The 20,089-nt window shown below is 47.6% G+C and overlaps 1 protein-coding gene across 4 annotated transcripts in view; it reads left to right on the forward strand.

The window, feature by feature from the left end:
* The window catches only part of Tgfbrap1 (transforming growth factor beta receptor associated protein 1), a 57,154-nt gene extending 41,486 nt beyond the window's left edge, over window positions 1-15,668 (forward strand). For all 4 annotated transcript variants that reach the window (XM_052744985.1, XM_052744983.1, XM_052744984.1 and 1 more), the window contains 7 exons: window positions 1,072-1,413; window positions 3,173-3,230; window positions 5,687-5,830; window positions 8,143-8,289; window positions 9,084-9,243; window positions 10,686-11,119; window positions 13,096-15,668. In XM_052744985.1, coding sequence (XP_052600945.1) covers window positions 1,072-1,413; window positions 3,173-3,230; window positions 5,687-5,830; window positions 8,143-8,289; window positions 9,084-9,243; window positions 10,686-11,119; window positions 13,096-13,272 — 1,462 coding nt within the window. In that variant the 3' untranslated portion in view covers window positions 13,273-15,668. The remainder of the gene's footprint in view (window positions 1-1,071; window positions 1,414-3,172; window positions 3,231-5,686; window positions 5,831-8,142; window positions 8,290-9,083; window positions 9,244-10,685; window positions 11,120-13,095) is intronic.
* The last annotated feature ends 4,421 nt before the right edge of the window (window positions 15,669-20,089 follow it).

The following is a 20,089-nucleotide window of genomic DNA, read 5'->3' on the forward strand; positions in this document are numbered from 1 at the left end:
AGGGCTCCTGAGCCAGGACAGCAGGGTTCTGGAGTGGGATTGCTAAAGTGGATTCTGAGGACCATTTATTCTTGCCTCCTTTCCAGAGGTTTCACTAGAAGTTAAGTTTAGAGAAAGCAAGGGCTTCTGGGAAAACCTATAAAACATTTTTGTTGTTTTTGTTTTTTGGTTTTTTGAAATAGGGTTTTTCTGTGTAGCCCTGACTGGAACTCACTCTGTAGACCAGGCTGGCCTTGAACTCACATAGATCTGCATGGCTCTGCCTCCTGAGTGCTGGGATTAAAGGTGTATGCTGCCACTGCCCAGCCTATAAAAACTTTTAAATCATCCTGTAGACTTTCAGGATGGTATGTACCCAGTTAGCCCACTCAGGAAGTGAGTTTGTCTTTAGGACAACCGTCTGTCGTTCTGATGGGTCCTGTAGCTGTGGAGCTCTGCTGTGGGCCCTCACAGGCATTCGTTTCCTCTCTTTGTCTTCTCTCCATTTCTCTTGCTCTGGGTCTTCCTGACCCACGTGTGTAGGAAGCACACTTTTGTCATCACACCTGCCCTCGTGTCTGTCCTTTGCTCACACCAGCGTGTTTCTGAGTGGGGGCTGTCTGGTACATTGTAGGGTGCTCAGCCCTGGATCCTACCTGCTGGATAGTAGTAGCACAAACCAGGTTAGGATAAAGACCCTTATAACCACCACTGAGCAACCTTTTGGAATTTAGTATCAGGAAGATACTGGTTTCTGAAGGTCCATGACCCTGTCCTGGCTCAGATTGATGCCACATTGCTTTTGGATGGGTCTTTCTTGCTCAAGGAATCCCAGGGCTCATTGGGTTTTCCTCACAGCTCAGGTGTCTTGATGTTGCGATCCCCGGTCATCTGTATATGTTCCTCACCCTTGTCTCTACTCTTTGGAATCAGGTTTGGTGCTGTTTCACTGGCACTAGCAACTTAGGATGATCACTTGGACACACTCGCCCCGTTGACATGTGCCGACAGGCACTGCCCTCCAGTGTTGTTTGTGTGCCTATGTGTACTCTCTCTCTCTTTGCTTCATTTAGTTTGACACTGTAATTGCAGAAGCAGCCAGCTGGATGTCCGGGAGCTGATCTCTCTCTACCCCTTCCTGTTGCCCACCTCCTCTTCCTTCACCCGGTCTCACCCTCCTCTTCATGAGTATGCAGACCTGAACCAGCTGACCCAAGGCGACCAGGAGAAGATGGCCAAGTGCAAGCGCTTCCTCATGAGCTACCTGAATGAAGTCCGCTGCACAGAGGTAGCAAATGGCTACAAGGAAGACATAGACACGGCCCTGCTCAAGCTGTATGCAGAGGCTGACCACGACAGCCTCCTGGACCTCTTGGTCACTGAGAACTTCTGCCTGCTGACGGACAGTGCTGCCTGGCTGGAGAAGCACAAAAAGTGAGTGTTCTCAGCCCCACGTGGTAGGCCTTCCTCTCCAGCCCTCTGGTACCCCATGAGGCCCCTCAAGGGGATGCTGTGAGACTGACTGAGCCAGCATTGTGTTTGGATTCTCAAGGGTCCAGGCAGCAACCACCAAGAAGTCATTGTGACACCAGACATCAAACGGTCCTTGGATGGCGATGTTCTCCTGGTCTAAGCGGCCTTGGGGGACTTCACTCTTGTGCTTGTTCATGTTGGAGAGTACAATGTGAATTACCATGAGCTTTGTTAGTAGATGCAGGAACTCAGAATGTCCTGTTGTCAGACTAGGACCCACCCTTACAAGATGTGCATACTTGGTAGGAATAGTGCAATTGAGTCACTCATGACCAAATTGGTTAGCTAGGTGCCTAAATAAATAGCTGAGCCTTCTTGATCTTGTTGATCATCGTTTGAACTGCCTTCATTATGCCTGACAGTTAGTAGGCAGCCCTAAATCCATAGCCAGTGAACCCACAGTGGCCAGCTTGCTTAGGGCTGGCAACTCCATGGGGTTTTTATATATGATTTTTAAAAAAGATTATTTTCATTTTTGTCTACGTACATGTCTCTGTGTGGCTTTGTGCATATAAGTGCAGGTGCCCACAGAAGCCAGAAGAGGGCGTTAGTCCCCTGGAGCTGGAGTTAGCAGGTTTTGTGAACTGCCCGACATACTGCTGGGAACTGAACTTGGGTCCTCTGCTTAAGAGCCTAGCCATCTCTCCAGACCTCATGTGACTTTTGTTTAGAGTTTAAAATGAAAAAGGACTAGTGAAGATGTGGGGCCACCGTGCCAGATCCCCTTTGATGGCTGAGGTGGCCTGGGCTTCCTTGGCAGTGTTAGCTCCTTCCATAGCTTGCAGTGAACACATTATGGAATGGTGGTTGGAGGTTGCATATCTCTTAACCAAGATGCCTGGACAGAAAAGTTTCCAAATTCAGAGTTTTTCAGATTTTGGAATTTTTTTGTATTCTTTAGCAGTTTCCTAATCTGAAACCCTAAAATCTAATATGCTTCAAGACCTGAAACAGGCTGGGGAGAGGGTCTGTGGATAAGGCATTCACTATACAAGCATGAGGACTGGAACTTAGACTCTAGAAGCCACACAAAAGCTGGGCACGTGTGGCAGCCTGCCTGGGACCTGCTGGCTCCTAGACTAAGCAATCTGCTGGGCTCCAGGTTCAATGAGAGACCCGACTTCACGAAACAGAGTGGAGAGTGATAGAGGAAGATGGCTGAAGGCAAGGCTTGGCCTCCCTCCATAGGAACATGCCCCCAAACACATGCAGACTACACTTGGGATCACACACACACACACACACACACACACACACACACACACACACACACACACACACACGAAAAAGAAAATACCCTAAGCTTTTTAATCATCGGGTTTGCCCTTAAAGTTTCATGTGTTGGCATGATTCAGATTTCACGTTGCAGATTAGTGCTCCTCAGCCTGTTTGGTTTCAGATCCAGAGTGCACACTGACACCTGGTGGCAGTGGCTCAGGATGTTTTGTCTGTAAAAAGTCACCTAATGTTCCTAGAGATTTCAAAGAGACGGTTCCAGCTGACACTTGAATGTCTTGAGATGTGGCTCTCTAAGGGAAGGACTGGACCTCTCCGGGGGTCACCTGCTGAATGGGAAGAAGCCCATGGGCAGAGCATGAGCTGTGCATGTCCCGGACTGTGCCACGTTCTTGCTTATCCTTCCCATCCTTTCCCTTTCCAGGTACTTTGCCCTAGGACTGCTGTATCATTACAATAAACAAGATGCCTCTGCTGTTCAGGTGAGTTCAGAAAGATCTGAGTGGGTGAGAGCACCTGCTGTACAAGGCTTGACACCTGAGTCTGAGCCTCAGAACCCATGGTGTCCAGAGAACAGCTTCGGCAGGTTGTTCTCAGACCTCCATATGCATACTGAGGCACACGGGGCTTCCACATTTACACATACACCACGCACTCGCACACATACACACACACACACACACCAAAAACAAAAACAAAAACAAAACACTTTAGTGTTATTAAAAGGCCAATAACCTTTAATTTTGTGTTACTTTTTGAAAACCCATCCATCAATAGAAACCACTTTTGCCTGATCTGGTCTTTTCTACAGAGAACAAAAATAATAGTGTTTTCAAAAGTGAACTCCTTGGGAAGTGTTGACTGCAAGTCTCTGTACTTGTTCCTGACAAAAAGACCAAAAAGTAATATTTTTAAATCTCCTTAAAGAACATTACCACGCTTGAGTTTGTGAAATTGAAGAAATGAAAAAAGGCAGATTTCCTTTTAAAAAATGAAAAGGGGGCCTGGAGCAGTGGCTCAGCAGCTAAGAGCAGCTGCTGTTCTTCTGGAGTCCATTTCAGCATGCGTGTTGGGTGGCTCACAACCTCCTAACTCCAGATCTGAGGGATTGACCCTCCCCTCCCCCATTTCTGGCCTCTGTGGGCACTGCACACATGTGGCATATGCACACACAGACACATTCATACACATCAGTGTGTATTTAGAAAATTATCACATAGTAATGCACACATTTCTTGGATTCTGGGTACTGCTAGTCATGTGCTTGCAGTGGAAGGTGACCTAGTCATGGTCACTGGTGTCCCCACCTTCTTAATGGTTCCCCATCTCTCTGCAGTGGGAAACTTAGACCTCTTCTGTAAACAGTGCTTCTGTTCACCCCACTGAGCACAGAACACTAAAGATTATTTCTCTAACTGTATTTTAGTAATCTATATCTAACTTCCCCCTGCCCACCCCCTCCCTGCTCTTCCTAACTGCTAATATCCCCTGCTTTTTATGACTTTTATGAAATCAGCTTAAAAATGTGATAGTTTTGCTGAGCCAGTAGGCATATGACATCACCTTAGAAAATTAAGGCAGCAAGTAACGGTTGCATTTATGATTTCCACTGTTAATAACAGCAACCATTGCCAGTGAACTGGGCGATTGCTTCCTTCACAGCATCAGTACAGAACCACAGCTGGTCAAGTTCATGCCCCTGCTCTGTGGAGGAGCTGTGGTGTGAAGGCCAGCAGGGATGCTGGGCCTGAGTTGAATGGCATCGATTTGTTAGCCTTGCCTCTTGGCTTGCACCTTACAGCTTTCCATTGATCTTTACAGAGCATCTTCTCACACCCTGGGGATATGTGCTCCGTCTGCCCTGTTAGGCCTCAGATTGCATTGGGTGCTAGTTTCCTCGTGAGCTCGTGTAACGTGGGCTTCCTGGCTTTGGCCATGCCTTCGTGAGTCTAGTCTGTGGCTACTTGGCTAACATGTCACAATAACATAATTGCAGAGCGAAGAGAACAGGAAAATGAGTTTCCATCAACACATGCCTCAAAGGCCAAGAGCAGATTTGGATATTACAGACAAAACGTTTATTTTTAAGACATGGTAGCAGCATCTTTAGAATTACTGCACGTGTGTTATGATGATGTTAGCACAGCTATAGAGAAAGATTTGCATACTTGAATAATATGGAGTAAATATTCATAAGTGGCGAAAGTTCCATAAAAAAAATCAATACTTTTCAGTGGACCTTTGATTCAGTTATTTAATAACTGAATTCAGGACTGAAAAAACTAATGCACATTGAGCATCCTAATCAGTTTTCATGGGGGGTGTCACCACCATTTTGAATTACAGATTATTTTAGATTTTGTGGTGTTTGCATGTACGAAATGAAATGTCTTGGACCAAAGACCTGAGCCTAAACTAAATTTCACTTGTGTCTTATACAAATAGCATGAAAGTAATTATACAATACTTTTGATAAGTCTGTGCTCAAAACCAAGTTTGATGGTGTGGAATTTTTCACTTTTAGTATCATCTCACATCGTCACAAAAAGATTTTAGCACATTGGGATGTTCAGATTTATTTCTCAAAAAACAAAAACCTGAAACTTAACTAAGAATTTACAGCTTTCTGTACTGTAGGTGGGGGGGGCAGCACCCTTTATTCAAAATGCTAAGGACCAGAATTGTTTCAGACTCTGAAGTAGTGCCTGGGCAGCGAGAGCCACTCCAGCCAGCCACCCGTCTGCAGCCTTGAAATTCAGGTGCACTGTCAACAAACATGCTTACCGATGTTCAGAGTCTAGATTTTCACGTGAGGGATGCCTCCCCCTGTGTCTTTTAAAAGTCTTAAGAGAGTAAGAGAACAAAGTTTTTCTAAGATAATTCTACAAGATATATAACAGTCTGGATTTAAATTTTCTTGGTTTTTATTTCTTCTCAGTTATGGGTGAACATTGTGAATGGGGACATCCAGGATTCCACACGCTCAGACCTGTATGAGTACATCGTTGATTTTCTTACCTACTGCTTAGACCAAGAGCTGGTGTGGACCCATGCTGACTGGCTGTTGCAGAAAAGTGAGGAGGTTTGTGTTCCATAAATGCATCCTCTTCAGAATGGCTGCTGTGAGACACCAGACGCCTCGTCAACTTTAGGTGGAAGAGGGAGAAAAAGCTACACTCATTCTCCTCCCCTGTTTACTTTGTGCCCCTTTTAATCCCTCCCTTTGAGCATGAGCACATGCCACAGTCTGCTGCTGCTACAGAGGTCCCATAGAACCCTCTTTCTGCAGAGGCCTCTCTTAGAAGTGTAAGCAGACTAGCCTGCGCATGTTCCCAGTGTTTGAAAACACTACAGTTCCCTCTTCACTCCTGGGAAACAGAAGTCTGCACTTTGTTTTCTGGGATGGGCGCAGGTTGTCACCCTGCACAGCCTGGTCCTTTGCAAGAAGTAGTCCCCAGTCTGGGCCACATCAGGAAGAGCATCTCCCTCTTCTCTTTCCATCACTCCTGCTTAGAGACTGTGGACATGGAGGTGGGAAGTGGCCTGAACATTACCTGGCTCGTCTTGGAGGCTGAAACAGGACAATAGTGAAAGAGCAACTCTTGGCTCTTGGCTGTAGAGCAGTGGGTCTCAACCTTCCTAACGCTTTGACCCTTTAACACAGTTCCTCGTGGTGTGCTGACCCCCAGCCACTAAATTGTTTTGTTGCTACTTCATGACTGTAATTTTGCCACTGTTATAATCATAATGTGCGTATCTGACATGCGACCCCTGGGTTGTGGCCCACAGGTTGAGAACCACTGCTCTAAGCCAGGCAGCATGCTCAGGACAGAAGGACACAGACCTTAATGAGGCCCCACAGGTCACCCCCACAAAGGCAGCAAGCATAACACCCATTTCCTTGACTTGCTTGGAGAGACAAGATCAGAGACGTTCAAAGCAGGACAGGGCAGACTCCTCTGCTGTCCATGCTACTTCCTGAACCAGGTCAGAGCCCTTATTCCATCCATCCTGAAACATTTTTAAATTTACGTTGATTTATTTGTGCACGTACATGTACATATATGTGCCATACTGTATGTACGATGATCAGAGGACAGCGGAAGCTCTCACCTCCCACCATGCATGTCCCAGGGACTGAATCCAGACATTCAAGTTTGGCAGCAAGTAACTTTACCTGCTGAGCCAGCTCACTGGCCCCTCCTTGCGTATTTTTTATTCCACTCCTCCTTTACCTCTACACATGCCTACAGAACACACCAGCACATGCTCCTATGGTGTGAATGCAATGTCATTGAAAGGATTAGGTCCTTTCCACTCACTGGGCAGTCACAGCCAAACACACAGTCTGTGTGCCCCGTGGTGACCCACCACATGGCCTCTGTCATCTCTTGAAGGGCATGGTTCACAAATGGGGTTAACAGACCTTTTTTCCGGGTAATGGTGGTGCACATCTTTAATCCCAGCACTCAAGAGGCAGAAGCAGGTGGATTTCTGCAAGTTCAAGGCCAGCCTGGTCTACAGAGCAAGTTCTAGGATGGCCAAGGCTGTTACACAGAGAAACCCTGACTTGAAAAACCAACTAACCAAACAACAGTAACAACAATAAGAAAACAAACAAAGAAACAAGACAGAAAACAAAAGGAAAAACAAAGAAATAACAGACCTTTTCAAGGTCATGTAGGCAAGCAGAGCTAAGACACAAATCCAGACTTGTAGCTGTGTTTGCGTTTCTTGTGTTTGGGGTTCACAGGGTATGTGGGTATGTGTGCATGTAAACCTGTGGGCATGCAATAATACTTGCACATGTAAGTGCACAGGGGAGCCCGACAAGGTGTAGTGGCCATCTTAGTATTTCCTCAGAAGGCAGAATTGGTCCAGGGTGCTCCTCGTGGCAGACATGGAAAGGCAGCCTGGAAGCCATTCAGGTACCCCAGACTCAGATGGCGGACTAGCCAAGTGCGGTAAATGATCTGCGAGCCAGACAACGTGTTCAGAGACCCGAGAGCACACTGCGTTTTCCTACTTTCTGGGTTTTCTCGCTTAAACTTTGCAAGGGACAGTCTTAGTAGGATAATCCGAACAGCACTAGAGTTGGTTGTGTGGCTGTCACGGCCTCTTACCAGGGACTGCTCCATTCTGTAGTTTCCAGTCACTCTAGAAGAATCCCAGCACAAGTGCCAGCCTCACTCCTGCCTGCATTGTGCCCTCTGGTTGGTCTTTCTCAGGACTTCTTGCTAGACTGTTTTCTTCCAAATTTTTGAGATAAGTGTGACACATGAGAAGCTGCCCCTGCTGAATACTTCAGCATATTCTGCACGATTTTAGCCAAAGCGTGAATGTTACATGACTGAAGGAGGGATGAAGAAAACTGAATTGCTGTTCTTTCTACAGATTGGAGTTCAAGTTTTCACCAAGAGACCTTTGGACGAGCAGCAGCAGACTCGTTTTAATCCGGATGACATTATTAGTTGCCTTAAGAAATACCCTAAAGCCCTGGTTAAATATCTGGAGCATCTTGTTATCGACAGGAGACTGCAGGTGAGCACTCGGAGCCCGGACTAAGGTCCCTGGCTGCAGTGTCACTCACAGCTGAGGAAGGGGAACCTGACCGTCACTTTGGGGGCAGGTCATGTGCCCTGGTCACTCAGTCTGTGCTTGTTGGTTACCTGAGGGCATATGAGCCGTTGTGAAGGACACCAGAGGGATCAGAGGTGGACGTGTTTATCTCCCGTCTCACACCCACTCCACTCTCTTTTCTTTTTGTTATTATCCTCAAAGGAAACGGGGAAGCTGTCTGTGTCATATATAGAATACCTAAAGCCTTTGCCCCCCAGAATGAAAAGTAACCCTTCATGTGTCCCCCACGTGTGTTTGTCATCTCTCCATCGTCATGACAATTAACTTAGGAAGAACAGGGGTTTCTTTTGCCCCACAACCCCAGAGCTTTCCATCTGTGCAGGTTGTCCCATTCCTTTTGATAAAGCATCTTGGCAGAAGAGGGCAGTGCTGTGCCCGGAAAGTCAAGAGGTCAGGGCCAGGCATTTGTTGACATTCCGCTGTCCCTGTCCTGGTCCCACTCCTTCCCATTGGCTCCATCCCTTCCAAGTCCCACCCCCACCCTCCAGTAGCAGCCCATGGATATTCTTTAACACATGGGCTTTGGGGGCACATTCAGCATCCAAACTGTAGCAACCTGACTGTAACCCCTCCCTCTGTGTTGGGGTTCCTGGGAGTTTTCCAGTGCCCTGATGGTGCCTGCCCACTGTATTTGAGAATCTACCACGGCCTCTCTCATGTAAACACTGTGTCTGATACATCCCTGATTTCTACAGAAACAAGAGTACCACACCCACCTGGCCATCCTCTACCTGGAAGAAGTGCTGCGGCAGAGGGTGGCCACTGGCCACAAGGACGTAGAAGCCACTGAGACTCAGGTCAAACTCCGGAGGCTGCTCCAGAAGTCTGACGCTTACCACATCCACTTGTTGAAAGGTGAGGATGAGATCGTATCCCAGTGAGAGACTTCTTCGGGGCTGAGACAGGAAGCCATTGTCCCAAAGTACAACATTTGGGTCTCATGGGGTGCTTCCTTGAGCCCCTTTTCCTCAGGGCTGACCTGATGAGTTTTAGATTGAGCTTTAAAACTGGATTAAGGATTCAGATCCTTCTAATGATCTCAGGACCTTCATCAGTCAGTATCCCTGCCGGGGTCATGTGAACCCCCAAGGGTTTCCCAGGTCTGCAGTGCTCAAGCCCTTCAGGAAAATGTCATAGTCTGAGCATAGAACCTGTGCAGCTCCCATCTCCTACCTTTGTACCTGTCTGTGCCTTAAATAAGGCAGCCTCTCAGTAATTATTTCCTGCCATTCCACTGTGAGGAGAATGGTGGGGCATGTGTGCCATGGTGTCTAGCTGCTGCTGTACTTGACACAGGCTGTACAGCCAGCCCTTTACCCCCAGGCTGGTAATATCTGCCTGGGGCATCAGGCCTGAGGAGCAGCCCATGGTGACCAAGTGCCAGATAGATACCAGGGCCTATCGTTTAGTATGAACCTTGGCCCTCAGCTGAGCGTTGTCCTGGGAATAGCCCATTGCAGCAGGGAAAGATCTTGTGTTGTCCCCTGTTTCACAGCCCACAGGGGAGCAAAGTGACCTTGGTCCTGAGACTCAGCCCATCAGCCCACTAAGGGAGAGCCTTGATCAGCACTGACACTGCCCCGGGGCTGTGTCACTTTCTGGAAGCTTAACTGCAGGGGGGACAAGGAAAAGTTTTCATTTCTGTTCCAGAAACTCATTGGATAATACAGACAAGATTTTTTAAAAATACCTTGTTCCTTTCATTGAAGCATATTTTTAATTGGAATAAAGGGGTTGAACATGGTCTTTTGAGTAAAGTGGATATTTGGATTTTATCCATGGGTTCTGCATCTGCAGATTCAACCAAATGTGGTTTAAAATATTTCCCCCTAAATATCATAGCCTTATAGTCAGCCACATTTACACTGTATCGTAAGTCCTCCGGAGGTGATCTCAAGCATACAGAACTTGAAAACATTACAGTAGCCTGAGCACAGAGGGACAGAGGGACAGCTGGTCCCCTGTGTGTGTTAGCTGTAAGATTTCCTCCTGGGAAGACAGAGTGGTGCTAGGTTAACTGCAGACCAGGAGCCAGTGATGTTGAGGGGCCTTTTGAGACTAGACTCACCGCTTGGTTTGTTTCCTGAACCTCAGCAGTGGGGTCTTTCTTCAGTTTTTCTATGACTCTGAGTCACCAGGGGAAAATCCAAGGAGCCACCTCCCTCAACCATCTAGGTGGCAGTATTTAGCAATGTCTAGGTAGCCAGATAGCCTGCTCTTGCTGAGGCTGCAGGAACAAGCAGGTGAGCTCAGCCAGCCAGCCCAGTCTGTTACTGAGTGCCAATTTTGTCTGACAGAGAAGATCCAGGGTGCTGGCCTGCCCATGGAAAGCGCCATCCTCCACGGGAAGCTGGGCGAGCACGAGAAGGCCCTGCACATCCTGGTGCATGAGATGGGGGACTTCTCTGCTGCTGAGGACTACTGCCTGTGGGGCTCCGAGGGTCAGGACACAGCCTGCCGTCAGCGCCTCTTCCACACACTGCTTGCCATGTACCTCCGCGCAGGCCCCTCTGCCCATGAGCTGACTGTGGCTGCTGTGGACTTGCTGAACCACCACGCCAGGGAGTTTGATGCCACCCAGGTCCTCCAGCTGCTGCCTGACACCTGGTCGGTGCAGCTTCTCTGCCCGTTCCTCACGGGGGCTATGAGGGACAGCATCCATGCCAGGAGGACCACACAGATGGCTCTTGGCCTGGCCAGATCAGAAAACCTGATTTACATGTATGATAAGGTGAGTGCCCAGCCTTCGTGCCAGCTTGCTTCTCTGTGAGCCCATGTTGCATGAGAGGTGAGTTTTTAACCTACGATAACATGGTCTTGGTTAGTTCTTATTTCCACTCTACACGTATTGATTGCTACCACCAAGATACAGAGCTCTATATGGGCAGAGGCAGAGGCTGCACTGGTGGGCAGCATCAGTGAGACATTTTCCATTCAGACACTGGTAATCATGAGAGTGTGTAGAAGTGGCGTGTGCTCACTCACTATAATCCTAGCACCTGAGAGGATGGGGCAGGAAAATGGTCAGGACCTCAAGGTCATCCTGGGTGCACAGTAAGTTCCAGATCAGTCTAGGCTTCAGTGCAAGACCCTGTCTCAAACAAACAAAACCAGGGAGAATGTGTAGGGAAGGCGAGTAGTGTCCGAATAGTGATGCTCCCCAGACACATTCTTTACGCCTTTTGGAGCACTTTATGGCATCATGTGTGGTGTCTTCTGGTGTCCTCTGTACTGCACAGAGGAGAAAACTGAGCTTTCTGACAGAAGAGCCCAGAAGTATCTCCTAGGCCAGTTCAGAAACTCACATTCTCTTCTCCAAGATGAATTCTATTTCTGGAAACCCCACGTGGCTGGCTGAAGAGCAGGAATCATGTTCTTTTCCCACACAGAGGTCTTCCTTAAGAAGCTGTGGCCTGGGAGATTCAGTCTCCCCTCTTGTCTTTCTGATTCCTTCTTGACTCCCAGCACATGTCCTGGCCATGTAGCATGCTGTCTTACCTCCTATCCTAGGCACATGCTGACCCCACCACCTGCAGTATGTGACCTCTTTCTCTGTGAATACCCAGTCAGCATTGGACTTGCCTGTTTTTCTCCTCCTCAAAGCCTTAAGCTTTAAGTCTTTTGCCTACCCACATCCCTTGTGTGTGCGTTGACAACTTCCTCTCTTACTTTTAGATTTTGAGGGCAGGGACCTTTATCTGTGTTTTCCTAGTACCAACCCTGGCAGGCTGCAGGACTGCACGTTGAGGGTACTAGTTGGTGCAGGAGAATTCCCTGAGTTGCTGCTTACCCCTGTCAGTGGACTTACTTGCCCAGACTGATGGAAAGCTTGTATAAAGAAACCTTAACTTACGCAACTCAAGTCTTCATGATCAGACTAGGGCCAATAGTGACAGGTGCTGTTTCTTACTGACTTCTCAAAACTGAAATTGTGATGTGGGAATGTGCCACTAATTAACTGAGTGACTGTGACCAAGTCCCTAATTTGAGTCCTGCTTTTTATTTGCAAATGAGGGTCTTGCTTGGTCCCACTCAGCTCTGATAGCCATGACTTTATGACAGTCCGGGGTTAAGACAGTCAATGCCTTGACATTGCTGTAGAATTTTCCAGACACACAGTGGTTACTTTAAGAAAACTAACTCCAGGGACTGGAGAGGTAGATGACTCAGAGATTAAGGATGTTTACTGCTCTTGCAGAGGACCAGGGTTCAGTTCTCAGCACCCACATGGTAGTTCACAACTCTAGTTCCAGTGGTCTGATGATCTTTTCTGGCTTCTGCAGACATGTGATGCATGTAAACTCATGCAGCCACACACATATACATATAAAAATGAATAAATAAATCTTTAAAAATAAAAGGAAAGCAACTCTGCCACCTTCTCTGTGTGCTCATTAAGAATGGTTCTGTGCTGGCGGTGGTGGCGCATGCCTTTAATCCCGGCACTTGGGAGGCAGAGGCAGGCGGATCTCTGTGAGTTCAGGGTCAGCCTGTGCTATCGAGTGAGTTCCAGGACAGGCTCCAAAAGCTACACAGAGAAACCCTGTTTCAAAAACCAAACAAACAAACAAAAGAATGGTCATTCCATTCCTCATGTCCTGTGTCAAGAAGTTGATGGGGCGCAGTCCTGTCGACGGTCATAGTCCACAGTGGGATGCGCGTCTACCCTGACTCAGCAGCCTCCTCACTATTGCTTTCTGTTTGCAGATGAAGCTGAAGGGAAGCGCAGTCCGGCTCTCGGAGAAAAAGCTGTGCCAGCTCTGCCAGAACCCTTTCGGTGAGCCTGTGTTTGTCAGGTACCCGAACGGAGGGCTTGTGCACACCCACTGTGCTGCCAGCAGACACACGACCCCCAGCACACCCAGCCCTGGTACTCGGACTTGAAAAGCATGGTTCCAGGCTGCAAAGGGGATTCTGAGCTCTTTTCCAAACCTGCTTTGTGCCAGCCAGAACAAAGGGAAGGCACCCAGGTGCCAGGGAAACGCCATCCCTGTGAAACGAGGGCTCCTCACCACTGATTGTTCTTTGTGTGAATGTAAATGGAAAAGGCCTGAAACCCTGAGAATCGTGACAGGCCAGAGACTACCCGTCCAGGAGGTTACAGTCATCCAAAGCACAAGCCAACTTTGAAGAGCAGGCAGTGTAGCCTGGGTGATCTGGACACAGGTGGGGTCTGGAGATGAGGTCCACCTAGCTCAGGCGAGTGTCCAGGGTGCAGAGTCCTGAGGTGGGCACCTCGCCTTACGAGGAGGTGTGCTCTTCACGTAGGCTCCGCATCTGCCCCTAAGGTGGACATAGTTTCTGTTCTTCCCATCCAGTTGTCAACCTCAGAAACCCTCTGTCTTGTTCTCTTAACCACTCACTTGGTGTGAAGTCCCATGCTTCTGACTGCCTGGCACACAGAGATCTCTGTAGAAACAGATAAAGCTGGAAGCAGGCGGGGTGGTGAAATGATTCAGTGGGGAAAGGCACTTGCACCAAGCCTGACGACCTGAATTCAGTCCCCCTCAAGTGGAAGCAGAGAACCAACACACACACACACACACACACACACACACACACACACACACAAATACACAAATGTAAGGGGGAAAAAAGAGACCTAAGTGGGAAGCTGCTTTGCCTGTCCTCAAGACTGCAACAGAAAGGGGGCCCAGGTTGTGATGGCCCAGGGACAGGTTCGTTTTCATGCACTTGACTGGAAACACCTTGATGGGCATACACGACTACATGTTTTCATTTGAATTCATACTATCTGTAGTTTTCTCTCATTTGGAATTTCCTCAGTCATAGTCATTACAGATATCTCTTTCCTCATTAAAATGTACCTCCTACTGAATACTTGGGAAATGCAAAGGGAAATGTGACGAATAAAACCGATGAGCCTTCCAGGAGAGGCTGGCATTGGCCTCCGCCCTGTAGCCGGCAGCCAGCAGCGCTGCTCACCCGTTCTTCCCGCGGGTGTTTCTGCAGGACCGTGGGCGGCAGTCTGGCCAGGCCGCCTGATCTGCCAGCACTTTCTATGCTTGCCCTGAGCTTTCCTGAACCCTCAAAGGAAAGGTCTCATCCGTGACCAACTAGACTTGGTGTGTCTGTGTCGTGTCACAGACAAGCTGCAGCTCTTGCCTCTTCACTGCCCTCTTCCATGTCACCCAGCCATCCCCAGGACAGACAGCACACCCTCTACGATGATACCTGACAGGAAGCATCTCCTGGGCTGACAGGATGGCCCCAGAGCACACACCCCGCCCCTGCCCCCTGCCAGACCTTCCCTCACTGTCCACTCTTTACAGAATGATTCCTGTACTTAGAATGATCAGTGTATTTCTTTTCCTTTTGGGATCCTGAGTAAGCCAGGAAGTAAAAGCATCTGTCACTATTCAAGGGACTGACACCCTTTTCCCTGTGTGTGTGGAGTGTCTAAGAATAAATGAAGTCTCCTTGCAGCACCACTGTGTCCCAAGGATGGACTGAGAACACTCTTCTCACTGTGTGTCATCACAGTCTATGGATTGGCTATTAATCCTCAAAGAACAAGTTGCCCCGTGAGTAAAGTCAAACCTGAAAGCGCTATTCTCCCTGCACAAGATGGGTGTGGTCTCAGGAAGGGCTTATGACTGCTCACTCCCAACCTGGGGACACTAGTCTCTTCTCTGAGTATTGGTTGACAAAGTTGAACAGTCCAACCCCCACCGAATCCTTTAAAGCAAACAGTTCTGCAAGGCAGAGAATCACCTCCCGTGTTAGGAATCCTATTCCCTCACCTTCCCCACACTCTCCCAAGGGCCGTTTCTCAAATCCCGTTTTAAAGATGAACACATGGTCCTCTCACAGCCTGTGACTGTCCCTCCAATGAGTGGTGCAATGCCAAGCGGAACTCGGGCCTTCTCCCTCCCTCTAGGCCCCGGCAGCCATCCTAGTCAGAGCAGCATGGGCTGAGATGGGTTCACACTCGTATTTCATTTGGGGAACTGTTTATCTGCGGTTGCGTACCAGGTGTTAGTGTAGGCCTGCCACCTAGGCTGTGGGCACCGGGTGTGAACACAGAGCAGAGAGAGGCTTTGTGAGCCGTGCTTGACACCCCTGGAGCACAGAGAAGTGGGTGCTGGGTCACACTGTCCCACGGCACCTGTCGCGCAGCGGGGGCAGCCCCTTGCTTCCTGCTTGCTTTCCCACGGGAACCTCTGTCCTCACAGCTTCCTTCGCCTCTCAGTGGGTCCCAAATCCACAAGATGTACAAATGTAAACTTGTTGATTTTATTAAAATTCTTCTAATTCTTTTTGTTTTGTCATTTTTTTTAAAATAAAAATTACCTTGCTGAAGTGCTGGTATATTGTAAGGAGTATGCTTATGCTGCTCCATTGTAAGGAGTTCTAGAATCCAGCTTCACTCTGACTTTTCCTTGTGCCCAGGGAAGCACCTGCAGCAGCTAGCTGCAACTGCCCCTTAGGCTCTGCTGTGGCTTGGCTGGATTTTAACCACTCCACCTCGGTATTTGTCTCCTGCAGATTCTTAGGGCACTCCTGTACACCCACTGAGTTCAGGTGAACAGTTATGCACCAAGATTTTGGATGACTTGGTTCATTCTCTTTGGAGCCGAATGCTCTTAAGCCCTATGCTCCTGCGTTCCTAACCCTGAACACATTCCAGGAATATAAGCAAACCTTGCCTTTGATACTCTACTTTCATGGGGTAAAGAGATGCCCTGTTGGGTAAGAATGCTTGCTTCAAGCATGGAACCTGATCTGTGATCCCAGAACCCATGTTGAAAGCAAGAGTAGTGGGCCTGTAAGGCCAGAGGTATGGAAAGGCAGAGACAGTATTGCTCCAGGTTCAGTGAGAGACCACCCCCCACCCCCCCATCCCCCCGCTGTCTTCATGGGAATAAAGAATGGTACAGCAGGATACCTGAGATGATCCTCTTGCCTCCACGCACCCCTTCCCTGAAATGGTACACTGGCATGTACCAAATTTTTTTTCAAGTCAACTCCCCTCCCCAAAGTGGTCACAACAGGCCATTGAGCAATCCTGTTGAATGGCAGTATTCTCTCATGGGCTTGCATCCCGGGTACTGCTCCATCTCTGAGCAAAGGGGAGGAGGGATTTGTTACTACAATCAACTTTCTTGATTCTATCACATGCTAGGTAAATCTCATCAGTAGAGTGAGGCAAGATGCCATGCCTCAGATTTCCAAGAGGAAACTGAGATATTGTTCTGGTGATTTTAGCTTGGTACCAGGCCAACAAGATGACCTCCTGCCTGCAAATTCCCCTGTTACTCAAACTGCTATGGGTGCTGCCTTCAGAGAAGTGAGGTCACAGCTGGGATAGTCTTTCTTCTTTTATATGCTGGTATCCTTGTGTCTATTATTAGCATGTTAAATAGAAAGAAAGCAAAGGATGGTGGAGGCTAAACTGGAGGCTGGCCTGGGAAGAAGAGACTGCATTCACAGCACATTGTAGAACTACTACAAAGATAAGCAACAAGGCCGAGTGGCAGAGAAAAAGTAAATTGTCCTAAATGTGTCTTCTGGAGGCAAAGACTGGTGTCTGCCTCAGTTAAATGGGCTGTGACTTGTGTTAGGTGTAATTAGATATTAACTAATACCCCATTTGCTCCTAGCGGATCTGTCAACCTTAGCGTTCAAAATGAAAACCTACAAGAATCTAGACCATATGGACCAGAGACCTTTTCACCTTCTCAGAAAAGCTCAGTGGCTGGAGCACCATCTAAAAGCTTGTTAACATGCTGTTTGGAGAAAAGCGCTGAATTAATGACGCCTGCTTTTCTTTAGCTCGCAACCAGGGAAGGGAAACAAATAGCTATAATTCAGTCTGCAGCCTAGAGTTGTAAATTAGCTAAATGAGATCACGTGGCAAGAAAGAATTAGAGAGCAACACACAGGGACTGGAGTAAGTGAGACTTCACCAAAAAGATGCTAGATACCAGGAGACCTGGGTGCAGCTGCCTCTGATACTCCACCTGGACACAGTCATGTCCCTTAGACCTTGGGGTCTCATCCATGATCAGGGATAGAGCTGGGTAGCATCTGGGGTCTCTTCAGGTATTAACTTTCTGAGCAAGGGAATCGGGGGAAAAGTAATGGGCCATGATTCAGCCTTCAGCACTCAATGCTGCCCTTCAGGGCTTGAAGAGCCCCAGCAACACCCAGCACAGAAACTCCTGCTCGGCAGCATGGCTGTGGATGTGACTGTCTCAATGGGATGTCAGCACTCCTACACCTCACTACATGGTCACTGTCCAGGAAAGTGACCCCACAGCTGTCCACATGGGTTCTAGCTATCTGGTTCTCAGTTGCTCCTGTCCTCCAGTCTGTGCTAAGAAGGAGTCTGATTTGTCTCTGGCATCTTCGAGTCCTTCAACACTATGGTCACCTTTCTCTACAGAACATTTTCCATTTCTCTTACTTGAGACAGTAAGTTTTCCCTCCAGATTCCGTTCCTGTTCTTCTAAGCTCAGCAGACAAATCCCAGCTTACTCTCAGGAATATGAGCTAAAGTGACCTGGTTTTCATCATTGCCTCCAACTGAGCTGACTTGCCCTGCCTCCCCCTCAAGGGGTCCACACAAACATTTGTGGTTTACCCGGGTCAGCAGATGCACATGATAGAATTAGGGGAGCCAGGCTGCCTACTGTCCTTCACTTCCTCCCCTGTAGTCAGGATGTTACAGGAAAACCCCCCAAATCCATTCTAAATTATTTCGATACATTGCTGAGTTACAGACCACCATTGACTGAAGCTTATAAATATGTATAACCAGATGCAAACTTTTGCTTTCTTGGGAATTAGAGGACAAGGAAGCGTTTCCTTGGTTATTTGCATAATAATGCACACCTCTGAAAACAGTTTCTTTGACTTCAAATAATTTACCAGAGTATATTTATTTTATATGAATAAACCACGTCAAGAAATCAGTGTTATGCCCCAAAGAAAAGCAATAACTGTTACTATGTTTCCAATGTGACTACATTTAAAGAGTGCTCCTCTTTTAAACCGTAAACATACACCCCATAAAAATGATCATTGCAAACACTAATATTTTTTCATCTATTTTGTGTGTGGCGGGGGCAGGGGGGCAGGGGAGCAAGGCAGGGTTTGCAACCACACACATCTAGAAATCAGAGGACAACTCAAGGGGGTCAATTCTCCTTCGTCAGATAGGTCCTGGGGACTGGTTTGTGTAGCTGAGTTTTCCTGTGTCCTGTCCAGTCTGCAGCCACTCAGACCCAAGTAAACACACAGAGGCTTATATTAATTAAAACTGCTCGGCCATTAGCTCAGGCCTACCACTGACTAGCTCTTACACTTTAAACTCAGCTTATTTCTGTTCATCTATATGTTGCCACATGTTCCATGGCTTTACCTGTGTGCCATGACATGCCGCTCCCTGGATGGCAGGCTGGTGTCTCCTGACTCAGCCTTCCTCTTCCCAGAATTCGCCTTGTCTGCTTATCCCTCCTATACTTCCTGCCTGGCTACTGGCCAGTCAGCATTTTATTAAATCAGTGTAAAAAAGCATTATCCCACAGCTGGACTCAGATCATTAGGTTTGGCAGGAATCGGTTTTCAACCCCTGAGCCATTATACCAACCCTGCAACCGCTTTCCCTTTTCATGTTTTATCTTTTTTATTTTATGTGTATGATTATTTTGCCTGCTTGTGTGTCTGAGCACCACATTCATGCAGTGCCCACAGAGGCCAGAAGAAGCCACTGGGACCCCTGGGACTGGAGTTACAATGGTTATGAGCTGCCATGTGGTGCTGAAAATTGAACCTGGGTCCTCTGAAGGAGAGCCTGTATGCTTAACTACTGAAATGTCTCTCCAGCCCCTGCAGCCACTTTTTTAAAAGATTTTTTTTAAAGATTTTTTTTTATTTTTATTTTTTGTGTAGAGATGTTTGCTTGCAGGCATGTCTGTGCACCACATGTGTGCGGTACCCAAGAAGTCCAGAATGGGATGCCAAATCTCCTTGGAACCAGAGGTATACACAGTTGTAAGAGCTGTTGAACCCTGGTCCTCTAGAAGAGCAGGGGATGCTGTTTACATCTGAGCCATCTCTCCAGCCTCTGCAGCCACTTTTAAGTGTACCATCCAGTGGCACGAGTATAGTCACATTGTAATACAACCATTATCATCATCCATCCCCACTTTTTCATGATCCCTGAGATTCCTTATTCATGGGGTATAATAGCTTTCCATCTCCCCTTCCCCAGCCCTAGCGACCACACTCTTCTTCCTGTTCCTGTGATTCTGACAATGCCAGAGTAGCTCAAAGAAGTCAAACCATGCAGTTCTCTTCCATGACTGCGTTCACCTGCCTATTGTAGTGTGCATGTATCACAACTGCATTTTAAAAGGCAAATCTACAGTCCATTTCATGGCTTTAAATAGTGTGCTACCAACAATGTGTGTGTGTGTGTGTACACATGCAGTCAGTTTGTATGTATATATATTTAATACTAGAATTCATTAGATTAGAAATCATTAGATTGTATTAAACTAGGATTTCTATTTCCTATATCCAGAACATGCAAAAGATAACTTTCTACCAACTCATCTAAATGTCTTCCACCTGTTGTCTGGGACAAGTGACTAAAACACACCAGTAAGCAAAGCTAGTGTGTGGTCTGGTGTAGGCCCTTAAGAATGGGTTTAAACTCAGCACAAGATGTTTG

Source organism: Peromyscus californicus, unplaced genomic scaffold (genome assembly GCF_007827085.1).
Source record: "Peromyscus californicus insignis strain IS unplaced genomic scaffold, ASM782708v3 Scaffold_19__1_contigs__length_69161282, whole genome shotgun sequence".
Lineage (NCBI taxonomy): Eukaryota > Metazoa > Chordata > Mammalia > Rodentia > Cricetidae > Peromyscus > Peromyscus californicus.